This window comes from Drosophila arizonae, chromosome 2, assembly GCF_054131065.1.
Source record: "Drosophila arizonae isolate 15081-1271.41 chromosome 2, UAZ_ARI_1.0, whole genome shotgun sequence".
NCBI lineage: Eukaryota > Metazoa > Arthropoda > Insecta > Diptera > Drosophilidae > Drosophila > Drosophila arizonae.
This window is the reverse complement of record NC_142922.1, coordinates 7,647,299-7,673,829: the sequence shown is the minus strand read 5'-3', so window position 1 is coordinate 7,673,829 and position 26,531 is coordinate 7,647,299. Positions and strand designations below refer to the sequence as shown.

The 26,531-nt window shown below is 41.0% G+C and overlaps 1 protein-coding gene across 2 annotated transcripts in view; it reads left to right on the top strand.

The window, feature by feature from the left end:
* Dop1R1 (Dopamine 1-like receptor 1) overlaps positions 1-13,738 on the top strand; it is a 32,747-nt gene extending 19,009 nt beyond the window's left edge. For both annotated transcript variants that reach the window (XM_018000658.2, XM_018000657.2), the window contains exons 4-6: positions 1,838-1,967; positions 7,544-7,789; positions 9,497-13,738. In XM_018000658.2, the coding sequence (XP_017856147.2) occupies positions 1,838-1,967; positions 7,544-7,789; positions 9,497-10,034 (914 nt within the window). In that variant the 3' untranslated portion in view covers positions 10,035-13,738. The remainder of the gene's footprint in view (positions 1-1,837; positions 1,968-7,543; positions 7,790-9,496) is intronic.
* Positions 13,739-26,531: the final 12,793 nt, after the last annotated feature.

Here is a 26,531-nt window from a genome sequence, read left to right as displayed (position 1 = left end):
CTGCGAGGCGGCAGCAGCTGCGCCAGCTCAGAAAATACACACGCAAAGTCATTGAGTATATATGCTCTATATATACTCCTATAGTGGATTGGGCATAACCAATAAGTATTTATAGATATATGTACAGGGCTGGCTTGAATAACTTGACGAGGTTTCGTGTCAGCCGGGAGCAATGCAAAAGATCTAACAATGCAATTGTCAAGTATATAACTCTGAAAGGTCCTCACTTACAAGACTGTCTGATATACATATATAAATAAATGCGCAAATCATCGCCCATTTAGTATATCTATCTTACTATATGTATTTTTAGCAATTGAATTCCAATTTGATTTCTGCTTTCATTTAATGAATTAAATTACTTCAGCATTGAACAATAGTTTTCCTCAAACTTTAATACTTTTATTTTCGGTTGCTGCTTTTAGTGTTGCACGAAATGAGTTTTACTCATCTGTAGTAAAATATTTATAGATGAATTATAAAGTTCAGAGGATCTCACAATGTAAGGATGGATTTATGACTGTCGTCAGAGTTATGGGCGCAGATGGCATAAGCAGATAGAGCAAGAAATTACGTAATCGATAGCCTGCATTCAGTGCTGCACTTTGCGACGGCAGATAATCGCCTGAGACGGGCTAAGCCCTTTTTGTTGATGCGCCGCATCCTGTGCGCTAAAGAGCCATATCCTGTGACATGGCTGGCGTGGCGTAAAGGCCAAGGCGGACGTATAAGCATGACGTATGTGTATCATTAAATGTCATGAAGTCAGCGCACACCCACGCACGCTGAATAAATATGTTTGGGCTATGAGATCTGATATTAAATTTATTATAGCTAAGCATTTATATGTTTTGCGTGCGATGCTGATTTCCTTCACGCGTTCAGCGTTCAGGGTGCAGTGGACAGAGCGCCGGACATCCGCTCGGGTTGTTGGTAGAGAGCACGTAGATTACTTCGCCGGTTGGGGTTTTTTTTTTTTTTTTTTTTTTTTGTTCAGAGTCCTTTTCCGTAATTGCTGCATTTATGGAAATGCTATCAAAAAGGGATCGCTGTATCGCCAGCAAAAATCAAATGCAAATAACATATGAGACATGCTTTTGCAGACAGCCATCCTGATGTCTGCAGCGAAACAGGAAACGGAAATTAATTTATGAAATCGTTTAAACCCAATTTGCGTTATGAATAAGTAAATACAAGCACTCATGTTAGCAAGAGCTCTGCAGCAACGAAAACATGATCGAAAGCCAGATACCATAAACTTTGTCGAGAGCCATTTCACTTGATTGAGTGTACGAAATTGTTTGCAACTCTAACTTGAGGCAGTTGGCAAGAGCGTGCGGATTGTATTGCATGTGGCAAAACGATTTGGGCTGACTTTAAGATAGAAAACACCTTTAAGTCCTTTAAGACTTTTTCTCGCATAGTCGACTTGGAGTTATGTGGAAAATAGAAAAGCTGTCTGGTAGATTTCCCATTGATAAATATATATTTCCTTATCATACGCAAATTACTTGCATTTGCTGACCATGCCCCTTTATAGCAGCTTGACTGAGAAGCTTTGACATTTATATGGCTCTGCGGTCCTTTTCCGCTCGTTACAGCCTCTGCTGGCTGTCGAGAAAATTAAGAATTTGCCAGTGACTCCTGACGGCCGGAACGTGGCAATTTCCGCTCCAGCTCATGCATAGTCACTTAAATTGCATTTGTACAGTGAGTCGGTCGTATTGGAGGAGTCATTAAGTATTTTAAACAAGCAATCAGTGCGACAGTTACTCAATCATTTGCCAATCAATCAATTATTCAATCAATAATTTGCCGTTTACTTCTTTGATTGCAGGCTATTGGATCTTTGGCGCAGAGTTTTGTGATACGTGGGTGGCCTTTGATGTCATGTGCTCGACAGCCTCCATTTTGAATCTGTGCGCCATATCCATGGACCGCTACATACACATCAAGGATCCGCTCAGGTGAGTGCCATAACTAATCATGCTGACGACAATGCTGATGACACTGTCACATGCATGAATAATACAATTTGTCAATAGCCTCAGCTGCCTGTCATCGCGTCCTTCGCACGAGCCTATCCAAAATCCAAAATTAATTGTTCATGGAATCTGACCGAGCGGTCAGACGAAACCGAACTATGCGTGGAGTGAGTTAGCATAACGCAGAGTGCAAACCCTATTTAGTTTAGCATTGACTCTCAGTCTCATGCAGGGCTGTTGTTGTACTTATATGTCAGCAATAGAGTGGAAATATTATTGATGTGACATTGACGCTCCCGATGGAGGACCGATTAAATATCGATTTATTAAAAACAGACAGTTGAAGTGACACCTGCCTCTTCCCCTACATAGCCCCCATCCATTAATTTGCCGTAGAGCAGCAACCTTCCTCATGCATATTGCTCATCCGCCGCGTTGCCATGCACGTCACGTTTCTCATTGCCAGCGTTTTGGTCGTTCACTTTGTGGCTCCACAGACACTCGATTTGTTTATGGCGCCGCCTCTCATTAATCGCAGCTCATAATTGTTTCATTAGTAACAGATTTATGGGGGATTACCGATATTTATATATATATATATATATATATTTCTTTTTTGCCGACTAACAGAATCAGTATGCTGACTACATTTTTAGCCATTGCATATAAGAGTTTGCTAAGCACTTTCGCTGCCTCACGAGACACTGATTTGTTGGCTTAGCTTACATCTACTTTAATGTATTCAGCAAGTCATTGTGCTTAAAGCTGTTTAAGTATTCTACGATTGAAATCAGAACTGATGCAACTTGTACATTTCTGCAGTCTCATGTGTAGCATCTGAATTTCAGATTTGAAATGAAAACAATTGCAAATTGAGTCAGGAATTCTGAAATAATTTACTACGAAATTTTGACGTCCTTCTTCTAGAGCACAGGCGATAAAGAATTCCGGCCATTAGCAGTGCTCGAGCACCATTATTTCTTAAAGACGCACAAAATTCACCTGCTTCCAATTTAATTTCACACACTAGTAGACAAGTATTTACGAGTGTAAAAGCATGTGTGTGCGTATATGTGTGTGTGTCTGCTGTCCGGGCAAACGCAATGAAATTGTGCCAAGTCCTCAGTTTAACTTCTACAGCTGGGTGTGACATAATGTCTTGTTCGGCTGCTTGTACTGCATTTTGTCAGCTCTGCCAGTTTTGTCGTCTGCGGGCGCTATGCAAGCTGCGTGTGCGATTGCTTTGTGGCAGCTGAGATTGTTGGCCCTGCAACCCGAATTGGCTGTCAAAGAATGTAGCTGGCACAAAGGACAAGCCGGCAAGTGGGAACAACTATATATATCAGCGATTCGTTTGTACCTCGCATTGTGGCTTAACAATTGTGGGTTAATTAAATTTGTTTTTGCCAATTCCGCAACGCAAAAAATCGAGGAGGAAACCAACAATTTCATTCAGGAAGCCAAACAATTTTTGGACAAAATCAAACGAACATTTATGACATGTCAGCAACATGTCACAAACAGAACAAACAATAGAATAACCACACACACACACGCAGACAGACATGTCCTACAGGTTTTGTATCACTTTTGCTGTGTGTGTGTGTGTGTGTGTGTTAGAAATTGCGCTGGCCAAGGAAAAATTCACAGCAGCAAGACAAATGAAGTTGATGTGCCTCAATGGCTGCAAAGGACCTGCCACCAAGCGATTTCAGGCAGTAGAATTAAAAAAAAAAAAAAAAAAAGAAGAAAAGAAAAGAACTTAGCTGCTGTCCACATATGACGACGAGACACTGCTGGCTGTGAGTGGCACGTTAGCAGCTGCTGTTGCAAATAGCCGTAATAAATGCTTTGATGCTATTTTCAGTGCAAGCCAAAAGTGGAAAAATATTTTCTGCTCACCACAGCCACAGCCACAGCCACAGCTACTGGCACAGCCACAGCCATAGAATACCCCTTTTGGCTTGCTGTCCATCATCTCTCTATTTATGTGCACAGTCTCTAGGCTACTGTCGCCTGACACACCTGCCAAGTCCACGGTGAAACTTTATTTGTTTATTAAGAATGTTACACACTAAATCTTCGGCAGCTCCAGCCACTGCAGCTGCTGCCTTCAAATGAAGTCATGTTCTTCTTTATTGGCAATACTTTCAGCGCATAATGAGCTGATGCTGGAGCACACTTCATTGCGTTGGCAAAGTTGACGTGCTCGTAAATTTTGCAAATTGAGGTGGCGAAAATATTTGAATGCGAAAAGTTGGCTTGCGCTTTTTTAATTCACAGCTGCTACAGTGGCTCCGCATTATAAAGCCATAAAGCATTTTTTATTGAGAGAAATTTAATTAACTCATCATTTTGAAATAATTGGCAGTTGAGCGTAATTAACGCGATGTTCTTGGGCTGGCCGCAACGTCAACATTAACATCAACATCATTTCATTCATATTTTCCATTGTACTCAAGGCGTTTGAGCGATAATGCTTATAAGACTCAATATTATTTTTAAATTATCTCGGACCAAATAATTTGTATTGAAGAGCGTTGGCGTGGCAGGTAACAAAAGCATTGCCTACTTTGCTGCAAATTTGCGCGTGTCCTGCGGTTCAATTTAAACACAATGAAATCGAGTTTGGCTTCTGGACTCGCCATGAATTTCTGGCCCAAGTGTGTCTGCGGCTGTACTTAAGGCGTCAAGCTTCTGGCCTAGCACTCCTGCGAGTAAGCCACGCCCAGTCTCACAGGCATCGCATCTCACACTCTACTACATTCATATACCCTCGCTGAGCACGTTCTTAAGTGCTGTCGTAAGGAATGTAACTTCGGAACTGTATTCATTTTTGTTCAACAATTTCTTAAGAAAACTCGAAATAATAAATAATGCGAAATGTAATTGAAATTGAAATTTAGCTTGGCAACCAGTTTGTCCTTTTTCCCTTTTATCTTAGACTAATGAATGAAACTATGTTTTCTTAGAACTCATTATCTAACATTTAATCTGCAAATATTTTCTTAAGAGCGAATAAAAAGAGATTTCCAAGAAACTTGTTTATACATTTATAGGCAAGCATACTTGCTTTATAAATCCTTTACTAAATCTTATTGGGAATAGTTTTTCTTAGTAAAGTATATACTGGAATCACAAATCTAGATATGTTTTACATAAGGATGCTTTGACTATTAATGCATTTCAAATTCAATGAAGAGTATTTGATCTTCGTCTGAAGCTAGATATACATAATAAGGCTGACGGATGGGGGTGCGTCTGCGTCTGAATGCTGCCTGTCTAGCGGTATTAGTGCCGGCCCTGAAGAACGTTGCCAGCAGGCTTGGCCCTGAGCTTGGGTTGCTCTTTATGCAAATCTGATTTATTTGCATGTCAAAGTAGGGACAGCATTTGTGTTCTTCAGTTTTTCTCGCCGTGGCGCGACGTGTCAAAGTTCGCGAACTGTTCGGGGCTGGGCGTCTCATTAGGATGCCCACCTCTGGCGTAGAGAAATTTGTCGTATTTTCCCAGCGTCTTAGAATAATTGCAAGCGTTTAATTTAATTGCGCCTGCCCAGATTTGTGCAGTGCCAGCGAAAATTGGCGAAAAAAGAAATAATTTGAATGAAAAGCGCGTGGAAATCTAATTAGAAGCAGCCGCTGACAAAGTTAAAATTATGCCAGATATAAGGAACATCACTTTTGTTGTATTTGTTGTATTTTCTGTTGGCTTTGTTTTATGCGCTAAAGTTGAATCTGGTGGCGCCTGTCATCGTCGTAACTGTCAGGGCCAGAGCAAACATATGTGTGCACACTCGTATCATGCATAAAATTCACTTTAAACTGCAATAAAAAGCGACGCAAACTTTTTATGTCATCCGCATGCAGGAGAGGGCGAGTGGGAAATGGGGCTGGGGCTGGGGCTGGGGCTGGGGCGAATAGGTGTTACATGCATGCGTGAGCGAGAGGTATAACAGTTAAGCGACAAAAGCGAACGAGAATGCCGCTTTGGGAATGTTTGTAATTGTGTTTTGGACTGGCTGGGCCTGGGCCTGGGTTGGGTAAGCACTCTCTCCACTATGCCCGCAACACTTGAAACAACAACAGCAATAACAGCAACAATCGCAACATCGTGTGCTTGCAACATTTAGGCACTCACTGTGCAAAACGCTCATAAAACCGCATATGACAAGAGGCAAACAAAATAAACGACAGAGTTAGCCGAGCTATGCAGCCCCAACCCACACACACACACACACACACACACACACACACGCACAGCTAGCACCGTGCGTGTCTGTCTCCAATTTCTTGAGTGCGTGCAACACACTCACACACACACCTAGGGGCAACATTAAATGCAAATGCGGGCGGACTTTCGTCTAGAACTGAGGCACACACACATACACACACACACACTGACACAGAGTCACACGATTTCAATTAGCTCTTTGGGGTATGATTGGTTGCTCCATCAGTGGACGCGTCTAGCCCCACTTGGCACATGGCAAACTCTTTGGAGTAATAGGACTGTCAGGTATTTGCACTTACTTTCAGTGTCTGTGCCAGTTCCTGTGCTCCAATGGGCTTACGGACGGGGGCTTGGCGTGGCAACTAAATGGCTACCGGTGCGGGCTGATGTCGTCGCTGCTCGAATAGAAATCAATTTTGGTGGCACATGAAATCGAATTTGTTTGTGAACACAATTACCAAAACTTCCTTTTCCGCTTTGTTGTCCTTTCGGCCTCCCCCGCCCACCTGCTGCAGACGCCTCTGTCATCTTTAGTATTTTCGGTCTGCACGTTGACTGAGTGCGTCTTTGAATTGAAATTGAATTATTTTGTTTGATTTCCTGCCCATGTCTGCCGCACAGCCGGCGGTTACATTCGCACAAGCCAAAATGCGGCAGCATATGCCAATGTGTACAAACATACACAAGCACACACGAGCACACACACATGCACACAGTGGGCCATAAAATGCCATCAGCTTTCTGCGTTTCTGCCTGCTCATTTCCGTTGCTGTAAATGCAAATTGTGCGACCGTTGTCAAAATCGAAGTGCTACAAAAATCCATACACGATGATTTGCATATGTGCACAGAGCAAAGCTAGGCCTACATACAGACATACTATGTAGTATATCTGTATATCACCGCACAGCCCTTGGAGAATGCGTCGTGTTCAATGGTTTGTGCTGCGGTTGGGCTTTTGGCTCAGGCTGATTTGGCACCGCCTACGCTGTTCGGGTAATTAATGACATGCAGGCGAACCGCAGTGGCCATTACACGACTGTTCCATGCGCACCTTTTGGCCGGCTGAATTTCGGCACCGCTCTGCACCGCAACAGTTGTCGCCGCTTGCTCTCGGAAATTGGTGTCGCCCCGGACTGCCCTCAGCACGCAAAGCCGCAATCATAATGTGCGACTCTTTCTTCTGACTCTTGCCATGGACTACTCCTGCTGCCGTCGCTTAACCATTTTACTGCAGGCAACCGCAAGGGACAATCACAAGCACTTCCTTTACTCAAAATTGATGTGGTCCTCTTTCTCTATCTCTTTCTGTGACTTTCATTACAGATACGGCCGCTGGGTGACACGCCGGGTGGCTGTTATAACCATTGCAGCTATTTGGCTGCTGGCCGCATTCGTCTCGTTTGTGCCCATCTCGCTGGGGATCCATCGACCCGACCAGCCGCTGATTTTCATGGATAATGGCAAGAAGTATCCCACATGCGCACTGGACCTGACACCCACGTACGCTGTCGTCTCCAGCTGTATCAGCTTCTACTTTCCCTGTGTGGTCATGATTGGCATCTACTGTCGGTGAGTATGGTTAGATAAGTACCGTCATAAACTTCTATGAAACATGGCCCAAAACTTCTCGGGCCACAATTATTCAGCGGCCAGATATGAAAGCACAAACAAAAGGAATAGCAAATGTAATGGGAAAACTTTCAAATGAAAATGGTTGGCATACCAAATCAGAGATGTGCAGAGTCAACAGCTAAACTTATATATATACATATATATATATCTTAAATAATTTTATGCCTTTGCCTTACGACACTTGGAGTTTTGCTCAAAATTAAATGCAAGCAGGAAATACTAAATACTAAATCTCAAATATATATTTAGATCAAGGTCTTTTCAATTATCGAATACTTCATATATAGGAAAACAATTTAACTTGGCTTACAAAAGAATTTATTGCAACCAGAATATAAATAATAGTTAAGGCAATTAACCTATAAACAAATTGATGACGAACTAGGTCAACAATTAAATGTGGCTTGAGCAAATATAATAAGAACTTAAATATTTTTATGTGCTACGAAAAGTCGTAAGACGGAAATAATAAAATAATGGCAAACACTTTTGAAATTACTTTCGTAATGCTGAAAGGCCGTCAGGACCTCGACGCTGATGTGGCCCAGACACGAGATCGGCTGCATTGGGATAACTTGAAGTTAGAAACTGAAACTGGGATGTTGGTTGGGTGTTGAGTGCTTTGAGTGCTGAGAGTGCTGGGAGTGGGACGCGAAGCAAATAAAGCAAACAAATAAGCACACGCATTAGTGTCCAGCTAAGTAATCCCTGAGCTAAGCCAAAGGCGGGCAGAGGGCGTGTGCGAAAAGGGCTAGACAATAGGTGTAGGGGCGGCAACAGGATGCCAACAACATCATCATCATCATCATCATCATCACAGACAGCACTGCGATAGGGCCGCTCATCAGGAAAATAGCCGACGGCGTTGGGCACGTTGCCATTTTGGCTTAACGAGATTTGCGGCCAATGGGCAACTAGGCAACAAATGGAGACAAGCTGTTCGCCCATCGAGCTGAGGCTCCGGGCATCCACTAAAGCATCTAGTGGCTGCCAGTGGAATGTTCTATCAAATTTCGTTTGAATTACAGAGTAAATAGACTTTTATCGCCATAATTTGTGCGTAGCCATCTTATCCTTTTCATGTTTCCATCCGGACCGTATGCTCGGTAAATGAGCGGCCATGTATGGCAGCACACGCCGTACACGCCGTACACGCCGTACACGCCGCAGAGCTACGTTGCGTATTGAGTATACGCACTGTGTGGCCCAGCAGACAGCTGTCGATTGCGAGCTGCTAGCCCAGTGGGAGTTCCCTGGGGCAGGCTGATAATTGGCAGGGCTGCAAAAGTAAATAATTATCATATCACTTATAACAATAGGCGGCAGGCAGAAACACTCAGGTCAACAACTAGATAGACACTAATCAAATGCCCTTCCATTGAAATTACACAAGGCGGTTCGATAGGTTCGTTAGGCAAACGTTGCTTGAGGGCCGAGCTACTATTCTACTACTATTATCAAATTACGTTGGATTTGGCAGAGAGCGCATAACCTATAATCGTAGTCAAATCAGGGCCAAGGCTATTAATAAAGGAGAAAATCAGCTTTAGGCATTTTCTAAACATCTTGAAATTGATTAACTGTAATCCAAGTTTCGTATAAGATCGATTAATTACCTGAACTCGTGTACTCTCCACTCCGCAGGCTCTACTGCTATGCCCAGAAACACGTGAAGTCAATTAAGGCGGTAACAAGACCCGGCGAGGTGGCCGAGAAGCAACGATACAAGAGCATACGTCGGCCCAAGAACCAGCCGAAGAAGTTCAAGGTGCGCAATCTGCACCACAGCTCGCCCTATCACGTGTCCGATCACAAGGCAGCCGTCACCGTGGGCGTCATAATGGGCGTATTCCTCATATGCTGGGTGCCGTTCTTCTGCGTGAATATCACGGCTGCCTTCTGCAAGACGTGCATCGGCGGCCAGACATTCAAGATACTCACCTGGCTAGGCTACTCGAACTCCGCTTTCAATCCGATCATCTACTCAATTTTCAACAAGGAGTTCAGGGATGCGTTCAAGCGCATCCTGACCATGCGCAATCCGTGGTGCTGCGCCCAGGACGTGGGCAACATACATCCGCGCAATAGCGATCGATTCATCACCGACTATGCCGCCAAGAATGTTGTGGTCATGAACTCGGGCCGCTCCAGTGCCGAGCTGGAGCAGGTGTCTGCGATTTGACCAAAACGCACCGGCAACGCAACCAATTGGCTTCTGTGCAGCGGCTGCTGCACTGGCAGCGGCTTGAATGTGGACGACGACGATGATGGTGTTCTGACCACAAGGTACGTTCCATGAGATTCGGTCGCGGCGGCCACAACGACCATCGTGGAGACAGTGGAGGCCGCACAAATGGAAACGGAGCTTGTCTAAAGCTGGTCAGCAATTGGGTTCCTACACGCATCTATCCATGCGTAACACTCCCAGCCCAGCCCAGTCCAGCCCAAAGCTCGCTTACCCCAATCCCAAAGCAAATGCAGAGCCTGTAAGTATTATCAGCGTATTCTAGTATCCTAAGCAATCTACTACTAACAAGCCGTCATATGTGACAGTGTTTATACTTAATCGTAAACATAAGTTACAACTTGATGAATGTGTGAAACAACTTACTAATTAGCAACCGAGTCGTGATTAGGTCTAAGATCCCCACACACCAAAGAGCTTCTAAATACGTGTAGTTGATCCCTTAAGATTTTGTTAAGATTCAAGCCAAGCAACGGCAACAATCAATAGCCGTTAACAATACAATAAAACACAATTTGCATGTGGCCAAGAGCTCGAATGAATAACGTTTGCTGTAATACCATTGTAGCATCCTAACAAGGAGCTGAAGTTGTGATTATTATGACTAAGCCAGCTAAGGGCATCAGTCAAACAAATTTCACAATCGGACAATATACATCCACCGACACACACACACACACTCACACGCACACATATATAGAGATACATGGATTGACACAGTTTCATTCAAGACCAACAACAAAACGTGGCACTCGCTTGCATTTTCCGTATACGGATAGCAAACGAAGCTTTACATTTGAATTATTATTGTAAATTTATATGGCAAAGCGGTACATGTCGAAGAGTCAGCGTGCCATAAAGCTGCCAACAGCACGCATAAATCATTCAGAGAATTATGTCGATTTGGGAGCATTATAAGTAAAATGTTGAGATCCCCAGCGTTTACTATTCCGCTTATGTTAGTGTCGAATTTCTCAATCTGATTTATATCTATGCAAATTTATCGCCTGTAGCAATGCGCATTCATTCATTTGGGCTGTCAAACTGTAAGAACATCAACTAATATTCATTTAATAAGCGCAATTTTGAGTAAAAAGGATACAACTGTTGAAAGCCGGCAGAGTTGAAATTTTAATTTGCCTTCAACTGTGATTGACAGACCCGAAATTGAGGCGAAATAAAAACGCCAAGTTGCTTAGGGGCTGAGCATTGCTCCCTGATTGCCGAATGATTTAATGAGCCGCACCTGAAGCGCCGCAATGCGGGTTCGCTCTGTTGACGGCGATAACACCTTAACTACTCAACGACTCCCACCGCCGCCTCCTCCACCGGGCCCTTCCCAGCCGTGTCTGCCTGTCAGACGGCAGATAATGAACATGTGGCCCGCTGGCTGCCGGCCCACTGGCGTTCGCCGCTGAAGGGAAACAAATGTAAACAGTTTGCGTTTCATGCCAAGACAACACAAGCCGCTCTCCATCCTCAGTCATATAATGAAAAATTACGCTGCTTTAGCTTCTCTTCGTGCTTCTTTCTTCTGTCTGCTTTGTTTTGCTTTCGGTTTGAGGCTACAGACACATTTTCACTTGAGTATTTGTGTGTGCCGGAATCCCTTGCGGCACCCTTCAGCCACCTCCTTACCGCAACGCAACTCTTTGCTCTGTTAATTATGTGTAGTCCCTGACAATCCGCTCAAATATTCGCAATCAAGCTTATGTCTTCTTTTTATACCCATTACCCAAAGAAAATAATCAAATGGGTATAAGCTTGTGCAATTACTGTATTATATTGGAAAAACATATGGATTTGGTAAATTTGTGTGAGGTAAAAAGTTCATAAACATTAGGGCTGGACCCTATCCACTTCGTGTGTTCATTTTTCAATTACCTTTTATGAAAGTCTTTCTTGAATGCTTTTAAACAAATAATAAATTTTAACCTTTGATCTATCTTTATTTCACAATTTAATATTTTCCTAAAATTATGAATTAATTATTCAAATTAAAAATAAAGTCCACATATACAGAAAAAAAATAAATAAAATTAATGCTTGGAACTTTATATTATTATCAATCATTATCAATTTTAATTTGTATACATAATATATATATTATTTAAATTAATATTCCATCTAGGGTACCTTCTAGTCAAGCATTCTAAGTTACAATAACTTTATTTATTTTTTTTTTTTCGGTTTTCATTTGTTTTGGCAGTTTATTAAAAGCAGCTGCTGTCGTCATTTTAATTACAATATACTTATTTATACTGACTCGCACAGCGACGGAATTCATTCATTCACTTTGCCACGCCCACCGCCCGTGAGCCTATGCCAAGGTTTGCCCAAGCCTCTGGCTCATTTCCTTTCAGCATCTGGCACGCAATCAATTCCACTTTTGTTTGCCCAGCGCATGCTGATCGCACGTGCCAAGTTTTCCGGCATCGGGGCTTAGGAGCTGTGACTCTCCAAGTCAGCGAAAGGCTTGAATTGTGCTCAGCGCCTACTGTGCTCGGCACGCACGCACCGTGCAGGCAGGTGGGGGCGGGGCGAGGAGTTCCTATCGAGCCATTGTCATTGCTATTGGCATTGACTTTGGTGTTTTGCAGCCCGCCTAACTGGCAAATGGCAAACAGCAAATGGCATGATAAATATGCCAAGCAAATGCCACGTGCCAGTAATATGTGGTTATATTTAGAAGCCAGCCGCATTGCTGCGCCCATTTCAGTTTAGAGAATTGGATACAAGGCTGCATTCCTTGGATTTGCTACATCGATTGCTTTTTGTCTTTGCCAAACTCTCTATTGATGTCTCCTGACATTGGGGGGCGTGGCTGGCATGCGAGACACCTTAGAGTGTCGTACTGCAGGTTCTTGGAATTTCTTTTTTGGTCACCTCAATTAAAATAACTTTGATTTTTTATGCAATTTTCTTTAGCAACGGGAACTTCTTTGTCCCGTTCTTTTGCACGTCACGAATTGACTTTTTGCGTAGTTTAATTGAATCATTTATCGTTTCGCTTCGTTTGCAGGAAGTCGACCTATTTCATGTTGCGTGTTCTTTAATTTATATTTCTCTGTATTTATATACATAGATATGTATGTAGGTGTGTAGGTATGTATACAATTGGTCCGCGACGTGCCGTGCATAACAAGAATCAAATGAGTCCCTTGGCCTGAGCGGACTTGGGCCTAAATCAGCCCACTGTTGCATAAAACATACCACAGTTGCCCCTTCATTACCATAATCGCTGAACAAAGAATCGCTCGTGCTGCCCGAGTGTGGCGAATGCGGCCGTCGGCATGGGATGCCCTATTGGACATTACTCATACGCACCGCTGCACTTGCTACTGCTGCTGCTGCTGCTGCTGCTACTTAAACAAACAGATTTCTTGTAATTGCTTTCGCAATTCAATTATTTGCCACAAAGATTCACAGAGAAGTTGAGAAAAGGAAAGCAAAACACACAAACAGCCATCAGTGTCAACAGCCAAAGCAAACAATTAAAATTTCAATACAAATAAAAAAGCAAATGCAAACACAAATACAATTCACTTACAATTCAGCGCGTGTTCGATTAAAAAAAAAAAAAAAAAAAAAAAAAAAAAAAAAAAAAAAAAAAAAAAAAAAACATAAATAACACAAATGAATGTTAAATAAACATTTACCTCCAATTAATGGTTCATTAAAAAAGTGCCACTGCGCTTATGGCTTGACACAATTGAAATCAGTTTTCGTTGCATTCAAGAGCTTCGACACATTGAAATGAGAAATTGCTATTTATTTACAGATTTCTCTTTTACTTTTGCTATTTGCTCCTTTGCATAATTTAAAAGCTTTAACATCTGTTTGATAAGCGCATATATGCTTAAAAAGTTTTCCTTAAGTCCTTGACGCAATTCAAACAGATTACTTCAATGCAGATGATGGCAAAAATATTCTCCAGAATTAAAGCCGACTTAAAACTGACTCAAAATCTGGCCTTAAATACAGCCTACCCAAAGTCAACAAGGCAGCAGCAGCAACAGCAGCAGGAGCGGCAGTCCTTTGACATATCCCTTATGTATATATATGCAGTTGCTAAAGCCTTTGAGACCCTTTAAATGTTTGTATACAATTTACGTACATTTACACTTGACGTCGCTCTTCGTGCTATTTGGGCAAAGCTAAAAGTCAAATAAGCCGAGTGCGGGCGACTCAAAATGCTCGGCGATAAATGTCAGCGTTTTGCATAAATTGCATGACGATTGCCAAGGAGACGAGCAGCATTGGCCATCAGGCGGGCCAAACGCACTGATTGATTGATGGCTGGATAAATGCCTGATGTGCGATCTGCGAGTGCTAAATTCCAGTTACATTTGGATGGGTTTTTTTGTGAGCTAGCAAGTTCCTCTTCTTTTTTTAGTGGCTGCCAGATTCACAGATTGACATTTCATTTGCAGAGCGTAACCAACTGAGCTGAGAAACTTGCAGCTGCTGCCCAACCAGCGCCCCTTCCCCGCCAGCAACAGTTGTGAACAGTGTGCCCAATAACTAACACAAAATGTCGCCCGGAACTGTAGTTGAAACTTTAGTGGAGCGCACACCCAGCTCACATTCCCGCACCACTCATAACACTCGCAACACCTCCTAGCCCCTGGGCTCTGAATTTATTTCGGTGCTTTTATGACTTTGCGCCTTAAAGTGTTTATTTCGTTTTACGACTTTCTACAAATTCCGTTGGCGCGTGTCATTCGGTTGCCTACTTTTCTCTTTGAGGCCGAACAGCAGAGTGGAGCGTGGCTTGCATTACGTATACGCTACGTATACGTCGCCCGAAAGCGTTTTATTGCCAGAGTTGTGGGTCGTGCTAATTTATACATGGAGGCACCGCGCTCCATTTATTGCCCCGGGTCACGACTCAATGCTTCATAAAAACACACTTTTAATCACAATTTTTGCTTATGCGCCAGGATTTCGGCTAAGCGTTTGATGGATGTCGCAAATTTTGCATACATGGCCGAGCTAGATAAGCGCGGTGTACAGTGTACCGTTGGCCGACCTATGCCTTGACCTTGCGGCCGGCAGATATTGTGGGGGTTAACGTTAAAGGGCAGCTGCTCCATTGACCTGGCAGTGCAGCTACTTTGACTTTTGGCAAGGGCAACACTGCGTATGCGCAATCTTTGGCATTTGGCAAAACTTAAAGCGCTTAAAGCTGTTACACCAACTTTTCGTTTGCCGCATAAACTTTCGCTCGTTGCGTCTTTTTTTTTTGGTTTTATTTCATTTTGTATTTTACCATTTGTTGCAGTGGCAAAGTTGCGACGCCAAAAGTTTCTCGAGCTGCAACAATAACAATGCAGAAAGTTTTGACAGCTCGCCCCAGCCCACCTTGGGGAGTCGCTGGCGGCGGCTTAGTCAGATTCAACCACCTGGCCGACGGGCCACACCCTGCTTCTGCCATTATCTAAAAATGAAAATGCTCAGAACATCCGCCTAGAGCCAAAAGTTTTCACTGCTGCTGCACATTTTCATAATGCACATTTCGAATGAGCTCTCGATGCCAGATTCTCGATTCACGAATCTTTTCCTAGTGCCGTTTTCTGTTTGTCTTCCGCCATTTCAATTATGGCAATTTAATTGAAAAACAAATTCAATTTCGAACTTGACTCCTGATGGAAAGTTTTTGTTTCGCTTCAGCCGGCTGACGGTTGATGGGCGGCCTGAAATCAAGTTCGTATTGCAACTTGCAAATTGTAAATTGTGTATTGTAAGGCGAGTCAAGTTTGCGTATAGTTCTTGGCCTTTTAATTGTTGCTCGTGCACAAAATAACATTGATTAATTAATCTTTCATGTGGATAACAGCACTCCCTGCACTCCCAGTGGATGTGTGACGGCTTACTTAACTTAAGCTGCACTCAATCGATCTGCACAAGTACAAGCAGCAGACACAGTTGCCTGACATGCATTTTAATTAAAAAGGCCGTGACAAGCGACAAGCGACAAGCACAGCAGAGCACGGCAAAGAGTTGGACAGCAGCATCCTGAGAATCCTCCTTCTTTCGCCATTCCATTTCACGTTATCAGCCGATACTCATATACATACACATACATACAAATAAACATACATATATGTCTGCGTAAGCCGTGCCCGGACAGCCAACGACATATAGTTTGCAATTTTAAACCCAAATTAAATTACCGCGTCATCGTTGCCCCCTCGCACCCTCCCACCGAGGCTAAAGTTGTTGCGCAGCGTACATTTTTTACCCTGTACAAGAGCGACAAATGTTATTCAGAGACACATATACTTATGCAATTTATGCTAATGAGTATTTCATGTTAAAGATATTAAAAAAGAAAATAAAGACCTATATATAGTTCTTATTCCACTTCGATTTGCTGTACTTTTAAAATTTAAATTAAATGGATCTTAGTTACTGTCAATATTCATAGCTTTACAGGGTATATGCTGGCCTTAATTGTGTAGTTTGTTGCTGACTTGCGCCTCTGGTTGCTTTCGCTTGTTGGTGAAAAAATTCTTGTTAAGCATATTTTGTGCAGTCTTCCTCATTCACTTACATTTTAAGTTATGCACTAATAAAAAATACTATATAGTTGTGTGTTTGGATTTTATATATTCATAAATCAGTTAGTTTGCTGAAGCGTGTAAATTTTCCTAAATAAAATTTTGTATATAAGAAAAATCAATTTGTGTCAGGACTCATGATTCAATAAAAACTTCATTTGTAGCACGGTGATTATCATAAACTTATATATAAATATACTTATTTGCTTCTCTTAAATGTAACAGCTTCTAATAGAGACATGAAGAGTATATAAGTCATGTGCTTTCCAAATATTTAAAAAAAAAAATTTTTCCATAATTTAATGGAGCTACTTATAAAATTGTTATAAGCAGCTTCATATCCAAATCAAATCTTTTGCCAGCACATATTTCTTTAACATCTATTTCTTTAAACATTTTGCTGAAATAACAAAAATAAGAAATTATAATTAACCACTGTTTACACCTTTAAGCATAAAATACCTAATTTAATTCATAATCTATAGTCAATTGCTCGACTGTTAAATGCTTTAAGCCTGTTGAAAATTAAACATTAAAAAAGCATTATTAGCTGTATATCGTATATCAGATAATGAAACAAATAATATTTAACGCATTATAATCCTCAATAATAATAACGATGACTTGTCAATTTAAATCGACATCAATATATTAATTCTAATTGAGCCCGCTTAATTCGTAATTAGCAAATAATTTCGCAACGTATATATACATATATATAAATATATGTATACAATAATTTGCATTTATTGCTGTGCGCGTGACAATTTGAGCATAAATTAGATTTGACAGATTCCCATAAATTAGTCGGCCAAATGGTGTTTATGCTCAGCTCACATTAGTGTTGCATTAATTGATAAATATTTTTATTGGTGGCAACCGCAGCTGCTGTTGTTGCTCCTAAATTAAACAATAATAATCGTCAGCTGCGACAGCCGCAAAATAAAACAGCTCGAATAACCTTTCAGCTGACTGCGATGGGAGTAAACTATTTAAAATAATCATTTCTGCTGGCAGCGTAATATTCGAATTCCAGCCAACAAATGCCATAAAAATGCGAGTGCGGCCACTGAGCCGCAGGCACAGTTGTAGCCACAGTCTAACGCCAAGGAGCGCCCGTGGATACGGGCATGGCTCTGACAGGCAGCTGGACGAGGGTAACGGGGCGGGAGCTCTTACGGCTAGGCTAGCTGTGGGCCAACAATGCTGGCATTATGGCTTGCATTTCAGGCTTCAACGGGCCCCAGCTCAACTTCATGCTGGCTTCGCAGTTCCGCTTGCGTGCCGATTTTCCAGACTTTGTAATGGCTAAAAGTGCCAAAGTTTATTATTAAATTATGTTGTCAAATTAAACCGTTGAAGAAAAATCAATTTCGACCAGCCGGTCAACGGGGTTGTGGCCCGTGTGTGCGCTTGAGTCGTGCGAATGAACCCAACTAATCAAATTAAATTTATTTTTACAAAATATAAAATTCGATACAGTCGAAAGCAACCGAACCCAAGCCCAATCCCAAACCCATACCCTACCCCTGAACAAAATCCTAACCCAAACCAACACAATACAGTAGCCAAAAATTCGATGCTGGAAATCGAATATTTTTGTCAATCTACTGCCCCAAGTCGAGTTTCTTGCCATAGGGCTGGCTCGCTGGCCGAGCTGTAAATAGCCCAAGTGCTCGAGAATATCGATCGCCCAGTTTATATATATTTTGATATATTTATATATGTATATGCACCTAACGTATTCCACGTATTCTATATTTCGATTTTGTATTTGCCACCAAAATAACATGGCGTTTGCAGCAGCAGCAGCAACCGCAGCAGCCAAAAGCAAATCATTTTCATCAACAAGAAAACTAAACGAGCCGCTCGGTTAGACAAGGCTGGAAAGATATCACGTGACAAAGAGAGAGAGAGAGATAGAGAGAGAGGGAGTGAGAGAGAGTGAGCAGGAGGGATAGACAGCTACTGAGCTTTCTTTATAGAATTACTTCTGGCGCAATAAGTTTTCCAGCCGAACGAGCTGCCGATGGAGTCGCTCTGCCGCTTCCGCTCCCAAGCCGGCTCCTGCTGCTGCTGCTCTCCTGGTGCTGGTGGTGGTGGTGGTGGTGCTGTTAGTCCACTGTGTGGGCACTGCCATTGTTCCTCAGAGTCCGTGCAACCCTTTGGCTATGCGTCATTCTGAATGAATATCCATTCATTGATTTGCTTTTGCCAGGACCAACTAGCGCAGAAGAGCGTGTGCCCCGAGGCAAAGTTGGCCATTTGGCCGGCTATTAAAAGCGTTTGTAAGTCACCGGCACTGTTCCGTCACTTAGAGATGGTGTTGGCCTAGTTGTTGTTGTTGTTGTTGTTGTTTTGCTAGCTTGCTAAGTGGCCGTGTGATTGACCAATCGAGCGCCAACCCGCGCGTCCCACAAGTGGGCAAGGTGCGGCTGGACCGCATGTTGCGTCTTGTGCAACGATGTCGACAACGCTGTTGATGTTGATGTCTTGACCGTGGCCCCGGCTAATAAATTACAGACGCCTGCGGGCCAAGAAATAGACGTTGACTGAACTGTAGCAGGACAGCAGCCCCAGCCTCGGCTCGGCCGGCCATCGGCGGATGATTAATTACACTTAATTGTAATTTATACGCGCTGGCAAGCTCCAGCTCAGGCACGGGCTCCCTTAGCGCCTTTTACGCTGCGCTGCATTCCCACTGAAGCCTCATCGAAATGTAAACGGCTCGCAGTGTACTTTTATTATTTCGGCTAATTGCCTATTAGGCAGCAGGATTTCTCTTAAAAATGTCTCTTAGTGCTCTTCTGACAGAGGCTAGGGCATCGCCTACGGCGAGTTCTGCGAATTGTCACGCCCCCAAGTGTAGCACGCCTACTTGCTAGCTGCTGGTCAGCTCAGCAAAGGCAACGCCCCCTCCCCCTCCCCTTGCCTGTGCGTGTAAATGTGAACCATTTGTTTGATATAAATCATGAAACTGTTGTCTAAATGTTTTGGCGTTCCATTTCTTTCCTGTTGCTTCTGCGGCAGCAATCATTAATCATGTGGGCTAACAGCAGCATGGAGAGGCTTCGCTTGACCTTAGCCAAAATGTGGCATTTACTTAAAGTTGATTTACTCAATACACTGGCCATTAGCCAGAGAGAAGTTTAATTGCCAGACTATGAATGTGGCTTGACTCGGAATTTAAGCATTATTCAGTTACTTTGATTTGCAATTTGAATTTTCCGAATCCTTAATTAATTGACACAGCCGAGGCCAAGACAATTTAACGACTTACTATGACAAATTAATTGTCCGCAAATTACAATGCGAGAACATTTGCCAAAACTTCAATTATCCAATTTGAAGATGCGGACTTAACAAAACTTTGATTTGGATTTGCTGACCAATAAACCAATCGATAAGCATCATTAAAAAGTTTTCCTACTCTCTCTCTCTCTCTCTTTCTCTTTATCTCCCTCTTTTTCGTTCTCCTCTTTCACTTGCAGTTTCGCAACCAGAGTTTTCCACTTGGAAATTAAATAAATTGCATCCCAACATTCAATTAAGTGCCGCCCTAAGTTAAAACAGGATAGAGCTGCTATCCTTGGCATACTGATTGCAGTTGGGAGCGAATTGCAATCAATTATACGTCAAGTAAATACAAATTATTTCTCCCTTTGAGCATTAATGCTCGCTTATTAAATGTGACTCGCTGCCTGTTTATAAAACACAACATCTTTGGAATAATTTGTAGTTTGAAACTTTCGTGTCAACTCAGCCGCTGATTAGAGAAATGACTCTATGCCAAGAGGACTGAAATATCAGATAAGCAAATGCCAGAGAGGTATATAGCTTTCTTGAGGAAGTAGCAGATCTTAAAGAAATAATCAAGCGTTAAATCGAAAATAAATATGATAATGCTATCATACTTGTCTTTTGAATGAAAATTAACTACTTCAGTCCCGCGACTTTAAGTAAATAGAGAAAACTGTGAGAACTAGTCGCAATTTGCCATTTGAAATTTAAGCATCCTCCTAATGAATAAAAACTTTAGTGTGAAGTGCCAAATTGAGTGCAATAGATCAAGTTGCATTGCTGAGCTGAAATTCGAGGGTCAAAGTTGACGAGCTTTGCTGTGAATTTGTATGCTGGCTGGCAATGTTATGGCTTGGCTGGAGCTGCTGACATAGATTTGGCTTAAATATTTCGCACGAATTTTCATTTAACGACGGCATGCAAAGAAAGGCGAAAAACAATTCTGAAATGTTTGCTCACTGCGCCTCACCAGGCTTCACTAGGCCTCACCACGCCGGCAATTTTCGCCTCTATTTTCTTTTTCCTTGCTTTTGTTTGTTTAATATATACACCCCATTTTTTTGGCGCTGTTGTTTTTGTTTGAGTTTCAGCTGCAATTGGCGCAGGAAAAAACTGAAAGCGGAGCAGCGCAAACAATGCTCTGCGAGATTTCGGGCCCGGCTCCCTCTCGGCCCCGCCCATTTTGGCATCGCCCAGCAAGTTTCAACACGTTTGCGTCCACTTTTCGTGCATAAATTAATGCCGGCGTGGTCCTTTCCCAATACTCTTGTATTTTTATTTGGTTGTTTGTCTATTTTTTCCGTTTGCTAAATATTTACATACTTAAAACCGCAACAATCAGCTGTTTGTGTGTACACTTAAAAAAAGGAAAAGCATTTGCTACTAGTTGCAGACAGTGTAGCCTTTGTACCGGATTGGTTCTTAATTGCTTTCCGTTGAAAGTATGTGAAAGGAGTTTCTTTTCAAGCGACTTCGGGGCATTTTCGACCAAGTCGTTTGCATACAGCAAAATTGAAATGAAAAAACCGGAATGGACAGCTCTTCTTAAACTTCTTCTTCGACTAAACTGGGGCAAATAATATCTGTAGTACAAGAATGGTAAGCCTCCAGCTCTCTGGTTGCACTGGTTAATGCAATTTCAGCATTTCTTTCGACTTAAGTGCCAGACTATTAAAATGTTTACGAGCAAAAGCTTGAGCTGTCAAAGGTCCGCTTGACCCCCAATAAAGCACAAAGACATTCATCGATTGGCACGTTTTTTGCATCCAGTTGCCTGCATCGGGAGATAACTTGAAATTGCGAAATTTGTCGAAATGTCAAAACTGTTGAAAATTGTCAAGATGTCGAATTTCATATCAACCTGAGCAGCTGAGGAGAGGAGGGGCGCTGCAGCGCTGCAGCGCTGCTGAGCCAGCATCGCATCTGTAGCGCAATAGTTTAATGGGCGCACAATTGGCACCGAAGTTGACATATTCCAGAGAGTATATACAGTTTTATATGTTATATTTATTTTAGTGTTGCCCCCAATGCGAGCGAAGCGCCAAGTATTAAAGGATATTCCCCATAGCTGAGCTCCACTTTGCGGAGCATTCGCTTCGTTCCCGGCTAGTGCACACAGCCCGTGACAGGCAAGCCACGGGCTGACGAATAGATATTGCCATGTTGCTTTTATAAAATATAAAATAACGAACCGCATGACTCCGGGTAGACTTCTCTTTTTCTGGGTTACGGCAAATGCACAAGCCAAGCGTCTGTGCCATTAGTGCAAATGTCAATACGAATGCCCGATGCGGAAATGACAATGCGGCATAGTGTCGGCACACGTTTGTCAGCCCACACACAGACAGACACACACACACGCACATACACACACTTACACATACTTACACACAATGCACTGGGTGTGCTGTCTGAAGGAATGCCACGCAGACATTGTGAGACATATCAGAAGACTCTTGATTGCGAAGAGTATCCTGCTACTTTGATAGCATTGGCCACATATCTTTAGCCCACAAACAGACCCCCAATACGCATACATACTCAGATAAGTTTACGGAAGCCACTTCCCGAAACCTTAGCAACTTAAGCCAACTGCATTACTTGTAACCAAATAGCTAAATGTAAATAACTACTCGAAGAGGACTTAACCAGAAATTGGCTAGATAACCAAAGAACAAATAGCTAATAAAAATAATTATAAATAAATGTATAATTCGAAGTTAAAAAAAAATTAAACCAAATTTACGAGAATACTTTATGTTATACGATATGTTATTGACTAAAGCTGAGATGACAGTATATAGATATACGCAAATAGAGACTATTACTTACATATATAAACATAAATAATATCAATATGTGTGTGTTTCTCTCGGAATAACTGTATGCATCTATGTATAAAACTAGACCCATGAATGTGTATGACAAAGCTCTTTTGTACCTTCTGATTCCCACTTTCGAATTTATTAAGGAACCCTACAACTAACTACTAAGTATAACTTATAAAACAGTATATATAATATATATATGGCTAAGCAACAACAACTATATACTACTTACTATATGAATTAATGGAAACTGACAACAGAAATGAATTTTATTGCTTAAACCAATGCACAGGCTAATCTTAGGTAAAAACTATGCTAAAAGCATTTAATAGTATAAATATACCTTGAGGAGGACTAGAAATATTGATAGCTAAACACTTATCGATGATTGCAAAAGTATAGTCAAAGCCCCACATGGATTATCAATATATACGTATATAACTAATGATATGTGTATATTATGTTTCGATGTAGCCAGAAATTATTGTTAAATGTTACTGTCTAATAATAATAGCATTGATGTAAGTGTGTGCGTTCAATCATTGTATGCAAATATAAGAGAACATATATAGTATTATTGGATAGATAAACCAAAAACAAAAGCGAAAGCGAAAACAACAAAATATAAAGCAAATAGAACTCCCTGCAAAATACTCGAATAGAGCTAGGAATTAGTTCTATGTGTGAATGTCTATATAGAGATGATAATCCATATTTATTTAAGAACTTGGATCACCCCATTGGCAAAGGCCGCAGCTGTTCTCTTCGCTTAATGAATTCAATTATTGATGATTATCAATTGTACATTTCAAAGTTATTGTTAAGTTAAAAACCTACTGAGCATTACTTAAATAAATACTGAATATATTAATAAGAAAACTCATCATTGTTTATTTATGTGGAGGGACTTGGTTCGTAATCAGACTGTTTTCGGTAAGTACGTGTTATAATAAGTATGGAAGCATGTGTAATATAATAATTGTTAATTTATATTGCTCTTTAAATTTAAATGAAATTTGTAATTCCATATAGCTTTAGAGGTCAAAGCCTATCTAAATGGTATAGCAGTTTCTCTCTCTCTCGCTCTCTCTCTCTTTCTCTCTCTCTCTTCCTCTCTCTTTGTCTCTTTTGTAGAAATGAAAAGCTCAAAGCATTTCTAATCTGTTTTCTATGCTTATCCTAAATGTCCATGGATATACATCCATTGTTAACTGCACAGCATGCGATATGAGTTTATTAAAATATGTTATAGGGTTTTCAATATGAAGTAAGGATTGAACACGAGCCTACAACAAGTATCTTTTGAGAGGTTTTATGAAGAGGAGCCTTGTTGGCATTGTTGTTATTATTAATATTTTTTGCAATGTAGGTAGGTACTTTTGTCAAGATGTAACCCACTCTGCATCTAGTCATGTTTAAATTTTATTAAATATTCTATTCCTAAATTTGTTTACCTTGGCACAATGTCTGCCATCTGAATACGGCACGAATGCTAAAAAGGAATGAAAAAAGGAATGCAACAAAAGCCAAAAGGAGATTCTTTTCAACCATAATGGACCGAGTCTTCATGCAAACACACAATATACATTTATGCCTTTGAGGGCATCTGGCTAAAGCAGATAAAAATAAAAAATAAAAAATAGATGAACTTACTTCGTTTTATGCGCCATCGCACAGTGTGTGCTATTTTTTTTTTTTTTTTTTTTTTTTACAGGGGATTACTTTCATTTCAAAAAACGAGCTATACATTCACATTTTAAATAAGTATTTTTGAGATTAAAAAAAAATAAGAATAATAATAATAATATTTCGCTTGCTTTATAATTATAGGGATAATACCCTTTTCGGGTTAACAGATTATACAATTCGGCATGAATTTATTAAACTCTTTTGAATATTTGAAAATATTTGAGTTTGGTTACATTTTCCACACAAAGGCTCTACTGTACACTCATCGGCTGGCTCACATCTGCTTAACATATTTGTCTGCATATATCCAATTTCCAAGGCTAATCGTGTATGTGCTTTTATTTAGCTTTCAGACCAACTGCTGCAACGGCAGCAGCAGGATTCAAATAAAACGTACAAATAACCTCAAGGCAATGCGAGAGTTCAACACATTAAAGTGAGTAAAAAATTTTAATGAAAAACATGATTCGCATAAGCTAAAAGAAATAAAGTACAAAAAATGGTCTAGACAACGCCACTCGACTGGTAAATATCCTGTACCATATTGAGAATCATGCTGAGTACATAATAATAATAATTATCTACGAGTTAGGCCTTACAATTGATGTAAAATAAATAAATTTATGCGAATATTAGCTGTTAGATATTATTTAAAAAATTAACTCGGCTCTTGAATTAAACGAAATTGCGAGTCAGTTTTTTTGTTTTTATTCTTCATCATACCCAGCATTCCCATTTTTCCATAGGGTAAAACCAGTCAGCAAATGATACCCGAAAAGTTTGCATATCTGGGGGCAGCCCCCAAATAAAATTCACTGCCAAACGGCAAACGACCAATCGCGATGCAAACCTGCGGCTGATATATGCCACTTAGTGCTGTGTGCAGAGGGACTTTTTATATCATATGTAAACTAAATAATCTAGTTTTATTTAAGAAATTCCCTAAAGATATTAGATATTAGCTCTTAAAAAAAGATATAAAATTAAGAAAAGAGAAACTTTTTATGAATCTATACTAGCAAATAGCGTTAAAAGAAAAGAAAGAAGAAGAAGAAAAAAAAAACACAAAAAAACTTTTTAGTTATTTTCATCAAATTGGACAAACAAAAAAGTTTTTGCGATCGTTAAGCATTGATAGAAATAAAACGTGCTAATTCCAAAAATGCTGCAAATTCGAAAAAGCAATAAAAAGCAGAACAAATACACACATACATGGCTACATGCATACAGTATATATGTATATAGTTCACGTATGTATGTATATAGACTCAGTATATATTTCTATTCTGAATCGTCTAAAAGGTTAAAGGCGGAACGTATTTATAGCTGTGCGCCACGTTGCCTGCAGGATAGCAAAGCCCTAACCCAAACTCTATTGAACTTTCCACCGATTTTCATTTAGCTGGCAGCCTTAAGCCATGTCAGTTTCAGCATTTTCAGATTTATTGGAAAACCAGCAAGCAACCAGGCAGGCAGGCAGGCAGGCAGGCAGTGAGGCAGTGAGGCAGTCAGACCTGCTCCTCTGTGGCTGCTGTAAATGATTTGCCAGCATATTTCAAACGCATTTAATGGCATTGCTCATTTGTTTACCAGCAACAGAATCTGCTTGTGGCTTGCCGAAACCACGGCTGCAGCCACAGACTTGCACTTCGCCATTCGCACAGAACTTTATTGAACGAGAAGTGGAGTGTGAACTGATTAGAGTGCAGGTGTGTGTATCTTACATATATGTACATATAATATATGCATATATGTAGGTGTATATATAAACAAATATTCCTGCTGCTTGAACTTATAGTGTAAACAAATACAAAGTAGATACATACATATGTATACTGTTATTTAAAAACTATTCCAACCACTTGATTTCAGTGTTATGGGAGAACAAAACGATTTGTTGAAGATTTTCAATAACATGCCCAAAGTAAATTTTCCATTTCCTATAATGCAGAGGTAGTCAACGATTATAAGTCTTTGTTGGAAGCTATCAAGTCTTTTCTCGGCAGCGCTTTATAGAAACGAGAGCTTAAATAATTTACAAATTTATTATTCCA